General features: G+C 52.9%; 1 protein-coding gene across 2 annotated transcripts; it reads right to left on the reverse strand.

The window, feature by feature from the left end:
* Positions 1–59: 59 nt before the first annotated feature.
* Positions 60–18,688, reverse strand: Hspa12b (heat shock protein family A (Hsp70) member 12B). 2 transcript variants are annotated; one of them, XM_041671028.1, is made up of 13 exons: positions 18,587–18,688; positions 11,522–11,581; positions 9,777–9,874; positions 8,486–8,610; positions 7,109–7,295; positions 6,613–6,717; positions 6,220–6,336; positions 4,360–4,534; positions 3,611–3,697; positions 3,164–3,268; positions 2,796–3,054; positions 2,233–2,336; positions 60–1,567 (listed from the first exon to the last, which is right to left on the reverse strand). In XM_041671028.1, exons 2-13 carry the CDS (start codon positions 11,562–11,564, stop codon positions 915–917), a joined length of 2,058 nt encoding a protein of 685 aa, XP_041526962.1. In that variant the 5' UTR covers positions 11,565–11,581; positions 18,587–18,688; the 3' UTR covers positions 60–914. The 2 variants fall into 2 exon arrangements, with proteins under 2 accessions (XP_041526962.1, XP_041526963.1); XM_041671029.1 differs by lacking the exon at positions 18,587–18,688 and adding an exon at positions 18,357–18,513.
* Between the last annotated feature and the right edge of the window lie 600 nt (positions 18,689–19,288).

The raw sequence follows: 19,288 nt of genomic DNA on the forward strand, positions 1-19,288 counted from the left end.
TGCCAGGTCCCTTTCATCTGTGCAGCTGAAAACGGCCTCTCTTCTCTCTGGTACTTGTACCTCACACACTACTCCCACTTGTGGGGTTCCCCACTCTGGTGGTTCTAGAAGATTATTGCTTTTCTTGACCACGCATGCTTTATTTCACCTAGGGTATGTTCTTAGCCAGGTAAAGTTGCCCTATGCCATGGTTGGCTGGAAGTGTCTGACATTTCACACTTGGAGAAATTGAGGCCCATGGTTGATCAAATTTCCTAGTGGTAAACTATAGTGATGAGTGGCAGAGCTGGGGCACCCACCCCCCTCACCCCAGTGAACTCTGCCCTCCTGTGGCTGGGTTGGTGGCAAATTAGTCATTTATAGGCTGCCCGTGGGTCCCTCTGAGCATGCTGCGTCCACATCCCCTCCAAACTGCCTTCACTGTAACAATGCACCCTCCTCCCATCAGCCACTGCTCTGTGATTAACAGTCACACAGCCAGCTTCTATTACATCTGTCCCTTTAGCATGGGCTTAAACCCTGCATGAAATTGCTCTCTGGCTTCTGTGGCTAGAACTCCACAGTTTCAACAGTCAGTGAACTCTAACCTTCAGGCCCAGGTTCTGCACCTCGCGCGGCTCCTCAGCAATTTTGATTAACCTTCCCCTCAACCCTCAAGTTCAGGCCAGTGTTTAGTCCTCCGTTGTAGTCTGTCTTCGTGGTCACACACTTATAAGCCAGGCTCACCCTCTAACCTTAGAAGTCTCTTACACCACCTCACCTCTTGGCGTTCTTTTAGTGTTCCAATCAGTAGACCAAGGCCCAATCCCAACGTGAGTCTCCATGTGTCCTTACCACATTTCTCTCAGGATGGGGAGAAAGGGGCGCCGCTGTGAAAACCAGCATGTTCTTCTGCCCCCAACGAAAGGGCACCCTTAATTGGAAAGAAAGTCAATGGCCGCCCGCACAGAACGATTAGTGCTGACATCCACAGCAGTGACCTTAATCTCCGTGTCGCCAAACTGCATGGCAGCACGGATCTCACGGCGGTTGGGGGGCGTGCCTGTGTTTTCCGGGCAGCCTTCAGGCTCAAGTTCCAGGCTGAGTGCACCACACTTGCGCACGCCAGGGTCAGTGATGAAGCGTGCGTCCTCCGCAGCGCAGCAGTACAGATTGATGAGCACGCGCCGCTGGCCGGGGCGCGCAGGGCAGTAGCTGCGTCGCACCTCTTCTCCCAGGGCCACCGACTGCTCTGCTGCAACGAAGCGCTCAAAGACATCAGTGCACCAGCGGCGCCCATCCCGAACCAACAGTTTCTCAGGTGGGTGGTGACCAGGCACAAAACGGTTGAGCACGCCCACGCCGTAAGTGAGAGGGGAACGGCGCACCCGCACCACACCGGGTGCCTGGCCAAAGAGCACTGCTCCCTTGAGGATGGTGAGACCCACGTCGTGCGGGACCACAACGCGCAGGCCACGGGTGCCCAGTGCTGTCTGTACTGCATGCTGCAGCACAGCCGACTCTGCAAAGCCGCCCACCAGGAATAGCAACTTCACGCCCTGTACCTCAGGCCTTGCCAGCAATGTCTCTGCAGGGCAGGGACAGGTGTAGGGTGGGGTTCAGGAAGAGAGAGAAGGAGACAGAGTCACTAAGAGCCACTATTTCATGGTAAGTGGCTCTTCTGTACCCCTCCCCCAGTACTTTTTTTTCGGGGGCGGGGATTTTGTTTTTCCAGACAGGGTTTCTCTGTGCAACTAGAACCCTGGCTTTTCTGGAACATACTCTGTAGATCAGACTAGCCTTAAACTGACAGAGATCCGCCTGTCTCTGCCTCCCAAGTGCTGGGATTAAAGGCACATGCCACTATGCCCGGCCCCACCAGTACTCTGACAGCATTAAAAAGAAAACAGTGCTTCCTGGCATTCTTCACTGGTCCTGCCGGCCCCCGACACCGTACTCCATTGCTACCATCCCATGAAGAATAGAGAACCAGGATTGCATCTACACCGCTCAGGACAGCCTGTCTACTCTACACGCTATCAGCTCATTAAGTCCATTTGCAAAATGGGGAAACGGAAGCACCAGGCCTTCTTTAACCTGGCAGGACTATAAACAGTTCCTTTACCACCATGAGTTGTTTGCTCCAGGTAATACAGATGATTCTGGGTTTTACCCCAAGGTATGTGTGGTTACAGGCATAGAGGAGTGGAATTATTTCTGAACCTGAATTTGGTGATGAATCCAGACACTCACCTATGTGTTGGATGATCCCACTGACTGTGGGCTGGAACAGCTCGTTCATAGCCTCACAGGACATCCGGAGCATCCCCTGTGAGGACCATTTCACAAAGTTCACACTGTGGGTGGTGAAGGGGACACACAAATCCATGGGTCAGCTCAGCTGTTTGCTGCAGCTTCTAGAAAGGGGTCCTCACGTTGTGAACGAAGGGTGGACACCTGCCCTTATCCTCAATCCCACTCTGCTGTCGGCTCAGCTCAGTCAGGAGATCCCAAACGACTTGACCCTTACTCCAGTATAGCAGAGCCACGAACACTGAGTAATAGGGTGGGTCAGGGAGAAGATAAAATCTACAACCTCTGTCCCTTATGACACTTAACTCTTAATTGCACTGCCAATTCCTGATCGCTGGTGGACCTGCCTCACCACCCAGTACTCAAGGTCCCGCCACCTGTCACTGGCACGGTATACGTGTGTGGAACTGCCCAGGCCTCTCTCTCTCTAGTCCCTGGGGCACACGACTCTCCCTTGCAAAGGCAGGCCACATTAGCCTCCCGAGTCCTGACCCTGGGCGCACCTGCTCCTGCGCAGGGCCGTCTCCACGTTGTGGCCTCGTTGTTTGCGGTAGAAGTCAATGAAAGAGAAGGGAAGCGAAATGTTGAGTGCTCCCGCACGGTGTGGGCCTGCAGTGCGCTTGCGGGCCTCGAAGGCAATGGTTAGATCCACCCAGGCTGCTGGCCGTTGCCTTTTGAATTTGACAATGAAGTCCTCTCCGAATATGCGGCAGAGCAGCTGCTCAAAGGCCAGGTCCACCCCTACTGCGCCATAAGGGCCGCCTACAGCAGGGTAGGAGACAGAGCGGGTGTTATTGCCAGATCGGCCACCAGGGGACGATGGAAGGCCTTGTGAGAGCTTAGTGACAAGGGTACTCGTGGGTATACTCGCCAGAAGCCTTGTAGAGCTCCTTGAGGGTGCCGTGAGGCTGCTCCAGCTGGTGTACGGTCAGGTCCACAGTACCACCTCCACAGTCTGCCACCATGTAGCGGTCTCCTGCACCGGCCAATACAGGTAACATGAAAGATCTGTCTGTCTCTCACCTTCCGTCTTGAATCCCCCACCCCCAGCCTCCAGCTCTGCTCCAGGCACCAAACCCAGCCTTGGTTTATGGAGGGAGGCGAAGGGCTTCATTTCAGGCTACCAAATAAGGATGCTACGTGTGGAAGGGGGATGATTTGAGGCTTGAACATGGAACAGAACTTCCTGGCGGAATGAGTTGGGATGCGACTGTGAGCAGGTGACTGAGGGAGGATGCAGGCTTCACGGATCGAGCCCTCCCCAGTTCTTACAGAGTCTCTGTGTGCTGAGATGTCCCTTCATGCCCTGTCACCTCACCTTCTTGCATCTCTGCCCACAATTCTCCTACACCAGACTCCACTAGGAACGTTCGGCTGTGGCGAGACCTCCGCAGCTGCTCCCGGGCTGGGGTGGAAAGTAAGGTTAGGAGCTACTGTCTCAACCTTTCTCCTTACCAAGGCTGTCCAGAGCCCTGTGGCAACATGGATCCCAATCCCAGGCACTAGCAGCAGCTAGAAGCATTTCTGGATACAGGACTTGTTCTTGCCCCAGAGGGAGCAGGTCCTGGTGCAATCAGGCCCAAGGGGCCTTGAAGGATCTAGGTGGGAGGTGTTTCTAGGTGTCCCAGGGCAGCTCAGGACTTTGGGACCTCTCCCTGCCAGGGTGAGCACACTGAGGAGTTTGTCCTTGGCCTCAGTGCCTGGGTCTGGCTGCAAGAGCTTTGGTTGCTAAGGGGCAGGGTTGATGTGGGATAACAGTTGATAGAGTGGCCATTTAAGGAAAAGCCTTGAAGAGGCCCAGCTTGCTCCCTTGTTAGTGTCCACTGAGCACCTGCCCCGAGGCGGTCTGTGTCTCCCTGACCCTCAGACACTGCTTCTCTGGTCAAGATGGGATTGTCCTCAACCTGGGGTCCTAGAGCCAGGGCTGTGTCCCCCTCACAGTGAACTCCACCGGGGATCTTGACTTCCCTCAGGTGGTGACTTCCCCTTTTCCATCCTAGACACAGCTAACCTTCCAAGGGCACTCCATCAAACCCTGCACCAGGCGGCAACTCCGGAGCAGCTCACCGTGTCGAAAGCTGGAGTCAATGGACCTGCGCTCACCCAGGCGCCCTCCGCCTACAGTCCGGCTACTCAGGTCCAGGAGCTGGTGCAGGCGAAGTTTTCGGCAGTAGACAGAGGCAGCCTCAGGCTCCAGAGCAATGAGGAGTTTTTCTGCATCCTCTCGAGAAACCAGGCCAGCCTGGGGATATAGGTGGTGGCCCGCACCAGGCAGCACCATAGACCGTCATGTAAGATGGCACTCTGCAGTCTGGGTATTCCCAACTCTTCTCCCACCACACCATCCATGCCAGGCCTGTCGGGCCCTTTCATGCTACACACAGTTGAAGCTGCCTCCCAGCCGCCCTGAGGTCAGGCTAGGGAGGGCCAGGGCCAAGGAGCCAAAGGCTTACCGAGCAGAAAGAAATGGCATGGCTGTAGCAAATTTCCCATCCCCAGGGAATGCCGTGCTGTCTGTGGTGTGGCTGGGGGTTCCAGCACAGTGGGGTAGGTGGGGGAGTGGGTGCAGTGGACTGGAGAGGATGGCAGGGGCTAAGTGCTGGCTGTGGTGTTGCGGGGGGGGGGGATTCCAGCACCGTGGGGGGTGAGTGCCTTGAACTGGAAGGAATGGTAGGGGCAATGCCCGGCTCACCAGGCTGGTGTCAGATATTGGCCATAGGTTGCCTCACTCCCAGGAGAACTTTGTTCCCAAAGAATCTGCTATAGCAGGAAGGAAATAGTGAAATTCCAGGCATCATGACAGGCCAGTGGGGGTACAGGAGAAACATTCAAGATCTGTCATTTCCTGCAGCAGGACAAAGGCTCTCTCCAGGGAGTTTAGAGTTCATGGGATTCCATGCATTCTGACCAAGTTAAGAGGGAGACAGGTAGGAACGGGGGGGCTTCCTGCCCTGGGCCAGCCCTTTCTGGGAACAACATGGGAGAAAGCAGGGCAGGTAGGTAAATGGACAGGCATGTTTGTTCTGTCTGGGGACATCTGATTCCTGCAGAGCGGCTCACTGTGCTCAGAGTCAACCCCCTCTAGGGACAAGCATAGGCACCCATAGTCCTGACATCTGACCCACAGGTAGAGGCATCTTCAAGGGGACAGAAGGCAGGCTTGAGATACCTTTTGGATGTCCTAGGATCTGTTCCTCAAGGCCCCAGGGGCAGAGCCAAGCAACCCATCTTGCTCTGTGAGGCCTCTCTGTCCCCATTGGAGAGGGTAGTGTCTGAACCCCACATTCTCTGTGGTAGGAAGACATCACACTTTGGCCAGAATCATCTCCCTTTGTAACTAAATAGTCCTTTTCCTCTGGGAAGAACCTACGATGCCTGGGGCAGGAATGGGGGTGTACAGAAGTGCTGCGGAGGGCCAGAGTGGCTTCCCTGGCGTCTGCCTGCTGCTCTTGCTTTAGACATTGGTCCCACCCCACACAGACAAGTGCCCCTTCCACCCCACCAGCAAGCAAGGGCAGGCAGCTATGGACCCTTGCCTCACTGTGGCCAATCCAGTGCCACAGTCCTCCCTCTGGGGCTTCCTGTAGAATGGGGTTGAAGCTAGACTCCGGTGAGACCGCATCCTTGCACATCGCTCTCCGGTCCTGATTCCTCCACCGTCTTTGTCCTAAGAGCCTGTCTTCAGCAGACTATATACATCACATTCCCCATCTTGGGCTCTGCTTCTCAGGAACTTAACGGGACACTGTGATGGCCTATGCCTCTGCCCAGCTGCCCTTATTCTTGAAGGCTCACCCCTTCTCCTGGGGACAACACTTTCCCAAAATCCCAGCAAGGATAAATATCATCATACAACGATTTTGTGGTCCTCGGGGTTGAAGGAGGGATGAGGTGTGGGCTACCTCAGTTCCACCTGCACATCCTCACCAGGTAGGCAGCCTCCCTCATGAACTGCTTAGCTGGCTGTTTCCAGATGGCAGGCACTGTCAGCACCCAGCGCACAGTGTCCCTCTCGAGCATGCAGGGGCTCTGCTCCCTCAGCTCCTGCAGTAGGGGAGGACAGTGAGGCGGGAGCTGGCCTGAAGCATTTTCAGACCCTTCCGGAAGCTCAGCTTGGGAAGATCTGTTGCTGGAGTGAGAACTCTGATCTTCGCCTGGCTGGCCCAAGGGCAAGCTCTGACAGGACAGGGAACTGGAGTGGCCTGTGACTTGGCAGTGACCACCCGTCATCTGGACTCAGGGTGGGATTAGGGGAGAGGGAGGGGACAGAAGGGATAGGGTGTCCCTGCCCCCGTCCGTGGGCTGGGAAGAGCAGCACACCTGAAGAGCGTGCTCCTTGAAGAAGCGGAGGGCGTGGGCGAACACCTCCAGAGCCAGCATCTTCTTCCCATTTACGGCCTCTAGCTCGGTCTTCAAGGTGAGATCCTGACAGAGACACAGGGCTGCTTTGCAGGAGGCCATAGCTCTGCCCCTTTCCCTGAGGATTTCCTCGGTATAATCATCCATCTCCTATTGCTTCTCTTTCTCTTCTATCCATCTCACATCGGCTTTGCCCCAGGATCCGCCATTTTCTAGTTCTGCCCCCCCCATCCTCTTGCCCATCATCACATCAAGCCCATCCTTAGTGTTGCCCACCTGTTGGGCCCATGACCCCACCCCTTCAGCCCATGACCCCACCCCTTCGGCCCATGACCCCACCCCTTCGGCCCATGACCCCACCCCTTCGGCCCCCAGTCAGGCCATTCCTCTGGTCTCTCGGCTCTGCCCTGCTTTCCACTAACACCTCCCTGGCAGGAGCCTGGCCGCGTAGGCTCACAGTGGCACTGTGGATCTTCATCTTAAACTTCTCAAAGTAGAGCCAGTCCCGAGCCTCCTCGGGGTCTAGGTCATGGTAGTAGTCACGGGCAGTGTAGCCGAAACTGTGAAAGACACCCTCTGGGGTCAGCAGCAGACAAGTCGGGGTCTTCTGGTGGGCCACGCCTGGGTCTCCCCCCTCCCATTTCCTGCGAAGACAAAAGCAGTCAGGGGAGCCAGAGGCCACATTCCTACAGTTGGGTGCTGGCTCAGGGGCCAGACGTGTGACCCTGAGCAGGACACAGCTTCCACGAGCTCCCACCTCCGCCATCCGTAAAATGAAAATAATGGAGCTGGGAGTGGTGACTGCAATCCCAGCATTCAGGAGGCTGAGGTGGGATGATTGCCAGCCTGATCTACGGAGTGAGGCCGACTCGCAAACACCGCCCTCATCCTCACCCCCCAGGATAATAACAGTGCATTTCTCTTAGGGGTTCATGAAAACGAATGGTGCCATTTACATCCCTCTATAAACGGTCCCCCAGGGATCCTCTCTATCCAAGAGGCCCTGAGAGACCTCTGGGTAGGGTGTCCCATTTGACCTCGCCTCTGTATTATTATGAGCAACAGCAAGCTATTATTCCATGGCCTGTGTCTGACCTCCTGATATGTTTCCCTGGGACCCTAGCAGAAGTGTTTCTGGCCAAGTCACTGTACTTTTCAAGGTTGTTTTCCAAGGCCAAATTACTTCGAGGTCTTTTCTGATTCCTTCCTTTGTTTCCTCCCTCCCTCTCTCCTTATCTTTCTCTCTTCCTTTCTTTATTTTTAGAGCTTAGGCTGGCTATGGTGGCATCTATAACCTTGTCACTAACCCTGTCGCTGGGGGGATGGGGGTGGGGACTAGGGATGAGGGCATCTCCAGAGCCCCACAGCCAGCTAGGCTAGCCAATCGGTGTGCTCTGGGTCCAGTGAGAGGTCCTGTGGGGAGTGACAGAGGCCTTAGGATGCATGCACTATGCACAAGTACACACATGCATGCGTGCACACACATTAAAAACCATTAAAACACACATCCCTCAAATAAAGCCTTGGTTTGGGGATCTAACCCAAGAACACTTGTAGGCTTGTGGCCCCAGGGTTGATGTTCAGCCCTGCAAATAAATAAATGGATAAACAAATAAATAAATGAAGCCCAGCATTCCTGTAGTGGGTAGGAGGACTCCAAATAAGGCTGAAGTTTGGACCTGAAGTCCATTCTCCAGCCTCCCATCCCAGCGAGGAGTCCTAGAGAGGCAAGGGGCTCTGATAAGACCCTGCCCCGTGATTATTTCTAAGGCTAGGCCTTTACCAGAGTTTGAGGTACCTCTCCAGCCCAGTCTCCCAGGCCAGCTGCCCTTACCTCATCATGTGGATGGCTTCAGGGTCACTGGAAAAGCTGAAGGCATAGCCACTGGATGTGGTCCCGAAGTCGATGGCTACGACCACAGAGAAGGAGGCCTGCTGTGGAGCACGGGCCTCTGGCTTCTGCAAGTCCAAAACCTAATGTCAGCCAATAACTAAGAGAATCTCGCCCCATTCACTGCCTGTGGCCCAAAGTAGCTTTGTCCCAGTCCCATTGGCCCACCTTCCTAATTTTACAGCCTCCCCTCCAGGTTGGGACCTGGCCATGCCACCTGCTTGGGTGGTCCAACACCTCTCAGGTGGCCGTGGGAGTTTGGGGCTAAAATGACTGCTATCTAGCTTCCTGTTCACCTGCCTGCTTCCCAGACTCCCTCGGCCCAGCTCCATCTCACACCATTTTCACACCTGCTGCCAGCCGTGCCCTGGCTGGGAGCAATCTGGCTTTTCTTGGCTGTTTTCCTTCTTTCTTTCTTTCTTTCTTTCTTTCTTTCTTTCTAAGATTTATTTATTATGTATCCAACATTCCTTCCATGTATGCTTGCATGCCAGAAGAGGGCACCAGATCTCATTATAGATGGCTGTGAGCCACCATGTGGTTGCTGGGAACGGAACTCAGGACCTCTGGAAGAGCAGTCAGTGTTCTCAATGTCTGAGCCATCTCTCCAGCCCCCTCGGCTGTTTTCTAATATGTGGATGTGCACACTTTACCTCTTGCTTTTGTAACACAATCCAGACTCTGGTTTTTAAGAGAGGAGGGGCCCCAGTCCATATACAGAATTGCCCCAACTTTTCCCAAGCTAGGCTTGGGCTCCCTAAGAAGAGGGACCCCAAACTGGATGACCGGGACAAAGCCATAGAGAATATGTAACCCAGGAAAGCCGTGGGGATAGAGGTAGCCATGTGTCAACTTCAACTGCGCAGTTTCTAAATATTTTTAAACAATATACTCTTCCTGAGTTGGGGCTTAGAGTGTGTTAGGGCTCTGGTCAGCAGGAAGAGTGCTCTGAGAACCTAGAAAAGTCACATGCTTGCCTAAGCAGGTCAGCCACAGTGTCTTCTGGGAGTCATCCTTCTATAGAGAGGTAGGAGTAAGTTACCTGGAGCTTATGTTTTCAGTAGCATTGTTACGGCCCACAGTCCATGGGGCCACATGACTAGTGTGCCAGGGATAGGAGGCCTGGTGGCATGCCTCTGCACCTTTCTTTAGTTCAGTCCCTGCCCCAGGGACCTCCCTCCTCCACACCACCCAGGCCACCTACCACCCAAATTCCCAATCAGGGCTTGCTTACTGGAGACTGTGAAGGGGTGAGGGGGGCAATGCCACAGCTCTCCTGGGTCCTCGGGGAGCCAGGTGGGCTGGGTACTGGGGATCTCTCTGGACTAGAGCCTGTAGAGGAGAAAGACCAAGTCACCTTGAAACGATCTGGGAAGCAGGACCTTGCCTCGCACAAGGGCTCTATCTGTTCTCTCTGAGCCTGGCTGAGGCAAAGGGTAATTTGTGGGGAAGGGAGACAGGAGGGAGAAGGAAGGACATGCATGTTGCAGGGTTGAGGGTCTAAGCACCTGCCTGGACCAAGCAGATGTGCCTGTCTCCCTGGATGGTGTCCTGTGTGGATCATCTGGGCAGTTTCCCAAGTCCCCTTTAAGCACGCACAGGAGGACAGAAGGAGACACAGAAGCACTTTGTAGTAGAAAGACAGTCTAGAGATGGATAGGCAGGAGCTACGGGCAGATGGGCTCCTGTGGCAGGGCCAGAGGGGACTTCAGATGTGACTGTGAGGTGAGACATACAGCCTAGAGGCAGGCTGCTCCTCTGCTATTAAAGTCAGCCACATGGTTCTAATCAGGACTTGAGGGGGTTCCCCGTTCCCAGTGGGCACACAGGACCAGAAGGGGAAGGCAGCACCTACCCCCAGCCCAGCTCTGTGTCTGGGGACGTCCTCAGCACACATACAGACACTCAAGATAGCATTGGGGGCAGAAGGGCCAGGCCTGGGCTGGACTTTAGGGTCTTGGAAACAGGGTAACCTCCAGGAGGGCCCCAGGTATGGCTTGAATTAGATGCCTGTGGGACAGGAAGGCCAGCCTGGCCAGACAGTCAAAGGTGGTAAGGAAGTCATTATCCCCATCACACTAAGGTTTGCTAAGGGTGATGGGAGGAGATGGCAGAGACCCTGACACCCATGGATGAGGCTAGGGAGGCCAAAAAGAGAAGGAGAGTGGGAACGGGCGTGAAGGCTCCTGCCAGCAGGTCTGAATGGCTGCCCTCTGGGCCAGGGCTGGCTGTGCTCCCTCAGCTTGTCTGTGACCCTTGACAGTGGTCCCGGGATAACCCAGGAATGTATGTGAGGGTCTGTAAGAAGAGCCTGGGCATAGTTGCAGTGTGCCTGGGTACCAGAAGTATAAGGTCAGGGTAGCTAAAGTTCAAGATCCCCTTCTCGGGGCATCCAGCATGGCCCAGGCCCTGCTATCAGCTGTAATGTGAAAGGCAGTTGCTGTGCCTTTAGCCTGGGAAGGGAGGCAGGAAGGAAGGGCCCAGCCCACCAGGTCTTTGTGAATGGACTTCCTGAGGAGTGTCCCTCCTGCCTGCTGGCCTCCCACCCTGCAGAGAGCACAAAGCCTGCACTCAGAGGAAAGCAGATGTGCTGAGTTCAGGGCACACAGGCCCACCTGCAGACCACTCCAACCCAAGGTCCTCCGCACAGGGATCCATCCGCATCCTCACAAAGGGTGCACATGCGTGTAGGTGCACAAAGCACACGCGAGTCCTTTGCACACAGACAAGCATATGCACACACACAGGTATCTCTGAACAGATACTTTCTGTATACAGACCATCCCTGCACACACATGTGCAGGTGTGCACACTGTATACACACACACACACACACACACACACACACAGTGTAGAATATACAGAATGGTTCTCAAGAACTTGCGCTGAGAGGAAATTGTGGGCAGTGGCTAGCAGTCTCATGCCAAGGCAAGTAGGGTGGGTGGGGTGGTGGGCAGGGAGGGGCAGTAGAGGTCTTACTGATATACAGCCCTTGTAGGCCCATTTCCGGGACAGTCAGCATCCTTGCAGTCTCTGGAGCTGAAAACAAGAACAGACAAGCAAAATGAGACTTACTTGTTCTACACTCTTTCCCTGACTGCTATCTGTGCTATTTTTTTACTCTGAGCCGGAGACACTTGATGCTAATCCCTGACGTCACAGTATTTCACTTACAAACTCCTCAGTGTGTCTCTGGGAGATAAGGATGACACATTTTGAAAATGAGCATCACAAATTCTGTTAGCATGTCTAACCAGATCCCTTCATCTCATCTAGAGTTCAGTCTCCATAGGCCTAGTTTGCTCAGAAATGCCCTTTGCTCTGTATGAACCATGACCCTTCTATGTATTTTCTGGTGCTTGCTTTGTGCCAGGTGCTGCTTATGAGATTGTTTTGCCTGTATGTATGCCCATATAACGTGTGTATCTAGTGTCCAGGGAGGGTGACGGATGGCTTGGATCTGGAATTACAGATAGCTATGAGCTGCCTAGTGGGTGCTGGGAGTGCAGGTCTCTGGAGGAGCAACCAGGGTCCCTCACAGCTGATCCTTAAACTTTCCCCTCGAGACCGTTTCACTTGAGACCCTATTTTATATAGGAAATTTCCATGCGCCAGGCGGTGGTGGTGCAGGCCTTTAATTCCAGCACTCCGGAAGCAGAGGCAGGTGGATCTCGGTGAGTTCGAGGCCAACCTGGTCTACAAGAGCTAGTTCCAGGATAGGCTCCAAAGATCCAGAGAAACCCTGTCTCAAAAAACAAAAAACAAACAAACAACCCCCCCCCAAAAAAAAAGAAAGAAAGAAATTTCCATGCAAGCCAGGGTATATAATTACATAGAATAGGAATATAAATAAAATTTTTATTTATAATAAGTTATATAGAACTTTATTTTGAAAACAATTCTTTGATATATATTCCTACTTATTAAAGATAGAAGAAATCTGAGTAGTAATGAGACAGATGTGCTTGCTTCTTTTATGGTGACTCATGCCTCTACTCTCAGCACTGGGGAGGGGAGACAGCAAGATCAGAAATTCAAGGTTAACCTGGCAGGGTAGTTTGGGATACACGTGAGCCCGCTTCAAGAAAACCAAAAAATAAATAAATATTGGCTGAATATTTGACACTGAATGTGAAGCATCGTCAACACGTGCCAGAGCTGGCTGACAGATATTTTGATTTGACAATGGTCGAGCTGAGAGTGCTCCTTCACATAAGCGCACAGCACAACATGACAGGCAAGGCTAGGGCCACTCCAGAAATTTCAGGAAATTCTGTTTTAATCTAAAGTCAATATTCATTGATTATTCAAACAGCAGTCTTTAAAATCAGACACCCTCATGGCTGAAGAGATGGCCTGGTGGTTAAAAGCTGTCTTCCAGAGGAGCAGGGTTCAATTCCCAGCACCCACACGGCAGTTCACAGCCATCTGGAACTCCATTTCCAAGGGATTCAGTGCTCTTTTCTGGCCTCTGGAGGCACCAGGCATGAAAGTGGTACACAGACATACATGCAGGTAAAACATTCATACACAAAGTAAATAAAAAATTAAAATTCATAAAAATCAAACATTCTTGTTTGTTTGCTTGCTTGCTTGTTTTTTCCGAGATAGGGCTTCTCTGTGTAACCACCCTGGTGGTCTTGGAACTAGTTCTATAGACCAGGCTTGGCCTTGAACACACAGAGATCTGCCTGTCTCTGCCTCTGGAGTGCTGGGACTAACGGTGTGTGCTACCATACCTGACTAAAACTCAAACAGTCTTAAAAAGAAAAACAACAAAGACCCCACCAAAAAACTTTCTAACATAATACAATCCAATGAGCTTGTGTGCTGAGGAATGCTGGGATGGTGGTACAAGTCTGTGTTTTCTGTAATTAAACCAGTACGTTTCCATAAGGAGTCACACAGTTTGATACGCACAGTAAAACAGGCAATCCCTAACACAGAATAGTCTCAAATCTGAACTGAGGTGTTTCTGTCAGCTTCTGTAGCTGTTTCGTGGTCCACCGGCATGCACAGTGCAAAGGGGGTGTGTCGTGTGCTCAGAACTCTGTGGGCCACACAGTACGACATGGGCTAGCTCTGCCAGAAACAGATTTGTTCACATTCTGATTTTGATGTAATTTTTGGTCATCGAACATTCAGCAAACTTATCGTTGCCAAATTTTCATCTTACCTGTTTAATCAGGTGTCCTTGTAATGGGACCACTAGCCGTGGCTTAGAAAATGGTGATCCGCACCTTTTTTGGGGACTCGTGGTTTAGGAAATGGTGAGCCGCACCTTTTCTGGGGACTCAAGTGATTGTGACCCAGTAATCATGAAAGTAACTTTGCGAATGCCAAGCATATTAAGGATGTGAAGATGATGTCGGTGTGGGGAGAGAAGAGCTGAGCCGGACCCTCCTTTAGACTCGGTTTTATATGAAGGGCAATGGAAAACCTCGCAAGTTTGGAAGCTGCAGGGGGGGGGGTGTGTGGAACATCACCACGTCTGCACTCTGATGCTTCTATGCACGGGAGAGTGAACAGCTATAGAGCAACATGGAAGTGGAAGTCAGCAGGGCAGCTATAGGCTTCCAGGCTACAGGTGGCAGAAGCGGAAGTCAGCTGGGCAGCTATAGGCTTCCAGGCTACAGGTGGCGGGAGCGGAAGTCAGCAGGGCAGCTATAGGCTTCCAGGCTACAGGTGGCGGAAGCGGAAGTCAGCTGGGCAGCTATAGGCTTCCAGGCTACAGGTGGTGGTGAGCTGTGCACCTCGGACACAGTGGGGCCATTTCGTGGCAGTAGTGTAAATCAGCAGGGCTGATCAGACCTGTTAATGGGCCTCAGGAGGAAACTTTTCTGACTTAAGCTGGGGGATGGAAGGAAGAGAGAGAGCAGGGCAGGCAGACAGCAGGGACAGGCAGAGAGTGGATGCAGTTTCACACTCAGGAAACAAAACAGAACTAGTGATCAGACATGTAGTCTGGAGATAGGGAGAAGCCCCTGAGCAGGAAGTATACTATACATGAGAAATTCATTGTCCACGGGAGTCTAGGAAGAAGTTGAGTGGGAGGGGAGGGAGGAGAAAGGACACTTAAAGGCCTGCCAGGTGGAAGCAGGCTGACCAAGGACCCTCCTGTGGTTCCATGACAACCCCAGCAAGAGAGGAGGGTGAAGCTAGGTGGTTTTAAGACATCCTTGAAGAAAGGGAGTGGAGAGCTGGCTCAACAGTTAACATTGTTATTCCTGCGAGGACCTGGGTTCCGTTCCCATCACCTACCCAGTGGCTGTGGCTCACAACCATCTTTCAACTTCAGTTCCAGAGGATCCAAGCCCTCTTCGGACCTTTGTGGGCCCTAGACGCACATGTGGTGTGCAGACAGGCATGCAGGTAAAATGCACATGCAAAATAAAAAAGAATTTTAAAGAAGTCCTTAGGACAGCAAATACCTGTCCCATTGGCCCAAGGCGGATAAACCCAGGCAAAGCTGAGCACAAGAAGCTTGGCTGAGCAGGGAAGAGACAGTGCCTAGAGGGAGGCAGGGAAGGTTGTGTGCTCATGTGTTTTCCTTTTTAAACAAGTTCTACATTTCTAGTTATTATTTGACAAGCGGGGAGAAGTTGAATACATTGGCACACGCATCAATGGTGCAGGTGTGGCTGTCAGAGGACAACTTCTAGGAGTCGCTTCTCCCCTTCCACACTTGTGTGGGTCCTAGGAGTCAACCCAAGTCATCAGGTTCGCATGACAAGCGCCTTTACCGATGAGCCAGCTTACGGCTCCAAGTTATTTACTGAAGGATATTTATTGCCTGTTAAAAACCAAGGTTATTTATGTTTTTGTTCCTAACATGGGAGGTATTTGAGCTTGAATCTGTGAGGTTCTGGGGTCCAAGCTCTAAGTAAATGCCCCCAACTCATCAATAGTTTTGTTACTTAATGTGCTGCCTCAGGTCCAGCAGTCCCGGCATCACTACACCCCAAAGGAGCGTCCCACCTTGACCTGCTCAGAACTTATTTCTTCTCTCTTCCTCCTTTTTTCTTTGTCTTTTTTTTTTTTGTTTGTTTGTTTCGAGACAGGGTTTCTCTGTGGCTTTGGAGCCTGTCCTGGAACTAGCTCTGTAGACCAGGTTGGTCTCGAACTCATAGAGATCCGCCTGCCTCTGCCTCCCGAGTGCTGGGATTAAAGGCATGCGCCACCATCGCCGGGCTGTCTTTTTTGAGACAAGGTTTCCCTGTGTAGACCTGGCTGTCCTGGAACTCTCTCTGTAGATCAGGATCAGGTTGGTCTCGGATTTAGAGATCCTCTCACCTCTGTCTCCCAAGGTTCTGGGATTAAAGGTGTGTGCCACTACTGCCCGGCCAGAACTTGTATTTTATGAGATTTCCAAGGTAATTCAGATTCTCCTTACAGATTAAGTGATATTCAAATGTTCTCGCTGCTCCGTGGTCTATAAAGCAGGGGTGCTATTGCTCTTACCTATGAGCCTGGCTACCCCTTTAAACAAAGGTGGAGGCTGCCCCTGCCTGTAGCCTGATCAGGAAGTTTTGCTAACAGAACACAAGCAGACACAGATCCGGGCAGCGGCACACCCATACACAAGGATACTCCCTTGCTCACCACCATCCAAACATACCCAGCATCAGGGAAAGACAGCCAGGCTCTTGTACATCCAGGGTACCCCTGTGTGGCCAGCATCATGGAGATTTCTAGACACATAGGATCCTGCTTCCACAACACTGGAGAGACACAGTTGGCTGTAGCAGGTATCAGAATTTGGGAAAGGATAAGGGCTGGCTGAAACTAGGGGGTAACGATGAAAAGAGGCAAATAGAGGGGACCTCTAAGAACCCTGGGAATCAGGACAGAAGCCTAGCTCAGAGAAAAGAAAGGGGTAAACTAGAGCTGGGTACCATAAACTCTCCAGAGTGGACGCTGTCTCTTAATCCTGCGTCCATGCACATAGTGATGTTAGCCTGAAAGCAGCCGTGCCTAGGAGTATTCACACTGCAGAAACGGACAACAATTACAAATCAGGCTTTTCTCTTTCTTAGAGAGCTGGCTGTTTTTACTGGCATGCCACTGTATCAAAGCCCACCACAATACACATTGAGCATTTCTCTGTCACAGGTTTGAGTTAGTGCTAGAACCACTTTGACGGATGGATGAATGAATGGATGGATTCTCTGGGCCAAGCCTGTTGCATGGCAGAAAATAACCTTGAACTTCCAAGAGAAAAAGACTTGAGTTGTCGCTCTAAAAGCTTAGTTCCATGCCACAGGCAGATGCCTATACCTCCCCCTTGGCCCACTATGGTCTGTGTAAGAGTGTGTCACCTCTCTGTACCTAAGGGTGACACTGGGCTTGTGAGGACCAAGTCCAGGGGTGGAAGGTGCTGGGAAAGGCAGGGAGCTGGGTGTGTGTGGACAGGGCTCTGCTTCTCCACGTGGATTTGACTTTAGCCCCGGGTCTTACTGAAAATGTCACTGTACCTATCCCGAGTTCTTTCTGAAGGCGGTAGGAACTGAAACAAACCATGATGGCGGAGTCTCCACAGACTCCATAGAGATGGAGGTAAAGGGGTTAGCAGCTGTGCAGGGACATACAGGTGGCCAATGTGTCTTCCAGATCTTCCCACCATGCTTTGCACGTGCACATTTGAGGAGAATGCTGACTAAGGAGTTTGGGATAAGTCAGCTCCCAACAGCTAGGGCTCACCAGAGTGCAGAGATGGAAACAGACAGAGGCAGACCCCCATCCCAGGGACTTCCAGTTTCCGGGTGGTAATGTCTGAGTTTCCGGATGGAAACTGCATGCTAAATCCAGGCCCTAACGTGATCGCTACACTATCTGTAGACAGCCCTTTAGCCCTACCTGTGGCCGACTCCTGGCTCCCGGTCTCATGGCTCATACTCTTCACGTTCACCCTGGCTTTTAGTCCCGATTGTTGTCTAATAGGCAGGGTTTGTCTGTCACAGGGGACCGGGACAGGGTGTGCCAAGAGGAAACTCAGAGAATTCCCCAGATCTCACAATCTTTGTCTGATGGACACAGTTCTTCAGGGGTCTCTTCTTGGGTGGGGTGGTTAGGTGGGGAGCTATGAGCTTCAACAGGACTGTCAGCAGGCTGGGGCCACAGACATTTCTTCCAAACTTTTCTGGGCCACTCAACCGGGAGCCCATGGTCTGGTCAGAAATGGAACCCAAAGGGCTGCTCCACCCTATACTGGGGAGATGACTTCAAGGAGAGGGGACCAGAAAAAGGCCGTGGAATAAGGAGGCGGCTTTCTCCTGTAAGGGCTAGGGGTGATGGAAATGGCCACTGACATCCTGATCCCTGCTTCAGCTTTGCTTTCCACAAATGTGCCACCCCTTTGGGTATTCATCGTGGGAATAATTAGTTCACAATCTCTGTCCCACCGAAACCTAAAGCCGTACCCTGCCCACCATCTCCAGTGAAGTTTTTCACTTTCCCTGGCCCCATCTGCTCACAGCAGGCTGAGTTGAGTTCCTGCCTTCCCCTTTCTCCACGGGACAGACTTACTTCATAGCTAGCTAGCTCCTCCAACCTCGGAGAAGCCCAGACCCCACCCAATAGGATCCCCACCCGTGCCTCTTTGAGAACAGCCTAAGGTCTCTAGCATACAGACACCCTGGTCACCCAGATGCCCTCCCACAAATTTGGATCTCAGTGACTGGAGCCTCGTGAGGCACTTCTTGACACACAAATATTCAATCCCCAGTCTTAACTCTAACCCAGGCAGCAGGTCCCCAGGACTGGTTAAGTGAGCAGGCCCCAGTTCACAGTGGCTCTCCTCCAGCCCCCAGCCTACCTCCCCATGCACCAGGTCGTTCCAAACTAAGCAAGTCTCTGGTGGGGTCCCACAGCCAAAGGTAGGAGCCGAAGCTCAGTTGCCTCTCTCTCCAAGCCTGGGCCAGTGGGCCCGCCTCCTGAAGAAGCTTGCAGCTTTGCTTCCACCTAGCCCGTGACTTCGTGGGCTTAAGCCCCAGACAGCAGCCTCTGCACCTCCCTGGGAAGCCCAGAGGCCCTTCCCCGGCTCACCTCCGCCTTGCGGACAGCTCCACTATGTCTGGCCGCCTGGATATTAGCTCAGAGCCTGCGGCAGTCTGCTGTGGCCCTCGATGTGCGCCAGGCCCGTCCCTGCACCCTCCCCCAGGCCGGATGGCCGCACACACCGCCCAGATGTGTGAGCCAGGGCGGGGCCTGCCTGCTCAGAGCTCAGCCGAGGGGCCCAGTCCCCGCCCGCGTCCCCGGCCCCTCCCAGCTTCTCGCAGCACCACGGGCCAGCGGCGCCTCCCCTGCTCAGAGGGCAGCCCAGGGGGTGGAATGGGAGAAGGCAGAGTGGGAGGAGCAGGGTGGGAAGAGAATTCCAGACCCTCCTAGGCCTTCTGCTGCTCCCACTTCACCAGCTGCCCACCCTGGGGTTGGGCATTGGCATCTGCTGCCCAAAGTCTAGACCCCACAGAGGGTGGCCCTATTCCAGATCTTTAAAGTCGCCACTCTTTCCTCAACACTTTTCCTAGCGGGTGTCCCCAAAAGTCATGTGGAATTGAGGGTGAAGGCAGAACCTAGGTCCTCAGACTGGGACCTCAGATTTGGCCAGAGACCACCTATTCTGCCTCTGTGGTGAGAAGTCCTTAACCTTTCAAATGTGGCTCATAATCTTCTTGTATCAACCCAGGACCTCCCGGTGATACCAGGATGGGGCTTCCCCTGACAGGAGACAGTAAGGGAAGCTGAGGG

The sequence above is a fragment of the Microtus oregoni genome, unplaced genomic scaffold (genome assembly GCF_018167655.1).
Source record: "Microtus oregoni isolate MIOR12 unplaced genomic scaffold, Mior012 000020F_ref0000438, whole genome shotgun sequence".
NCBI lineage: Eukaryota > Metazoa > Chordata > Mammalia > Rodentia > Cricetidae > Microtus > Microtus oregoni.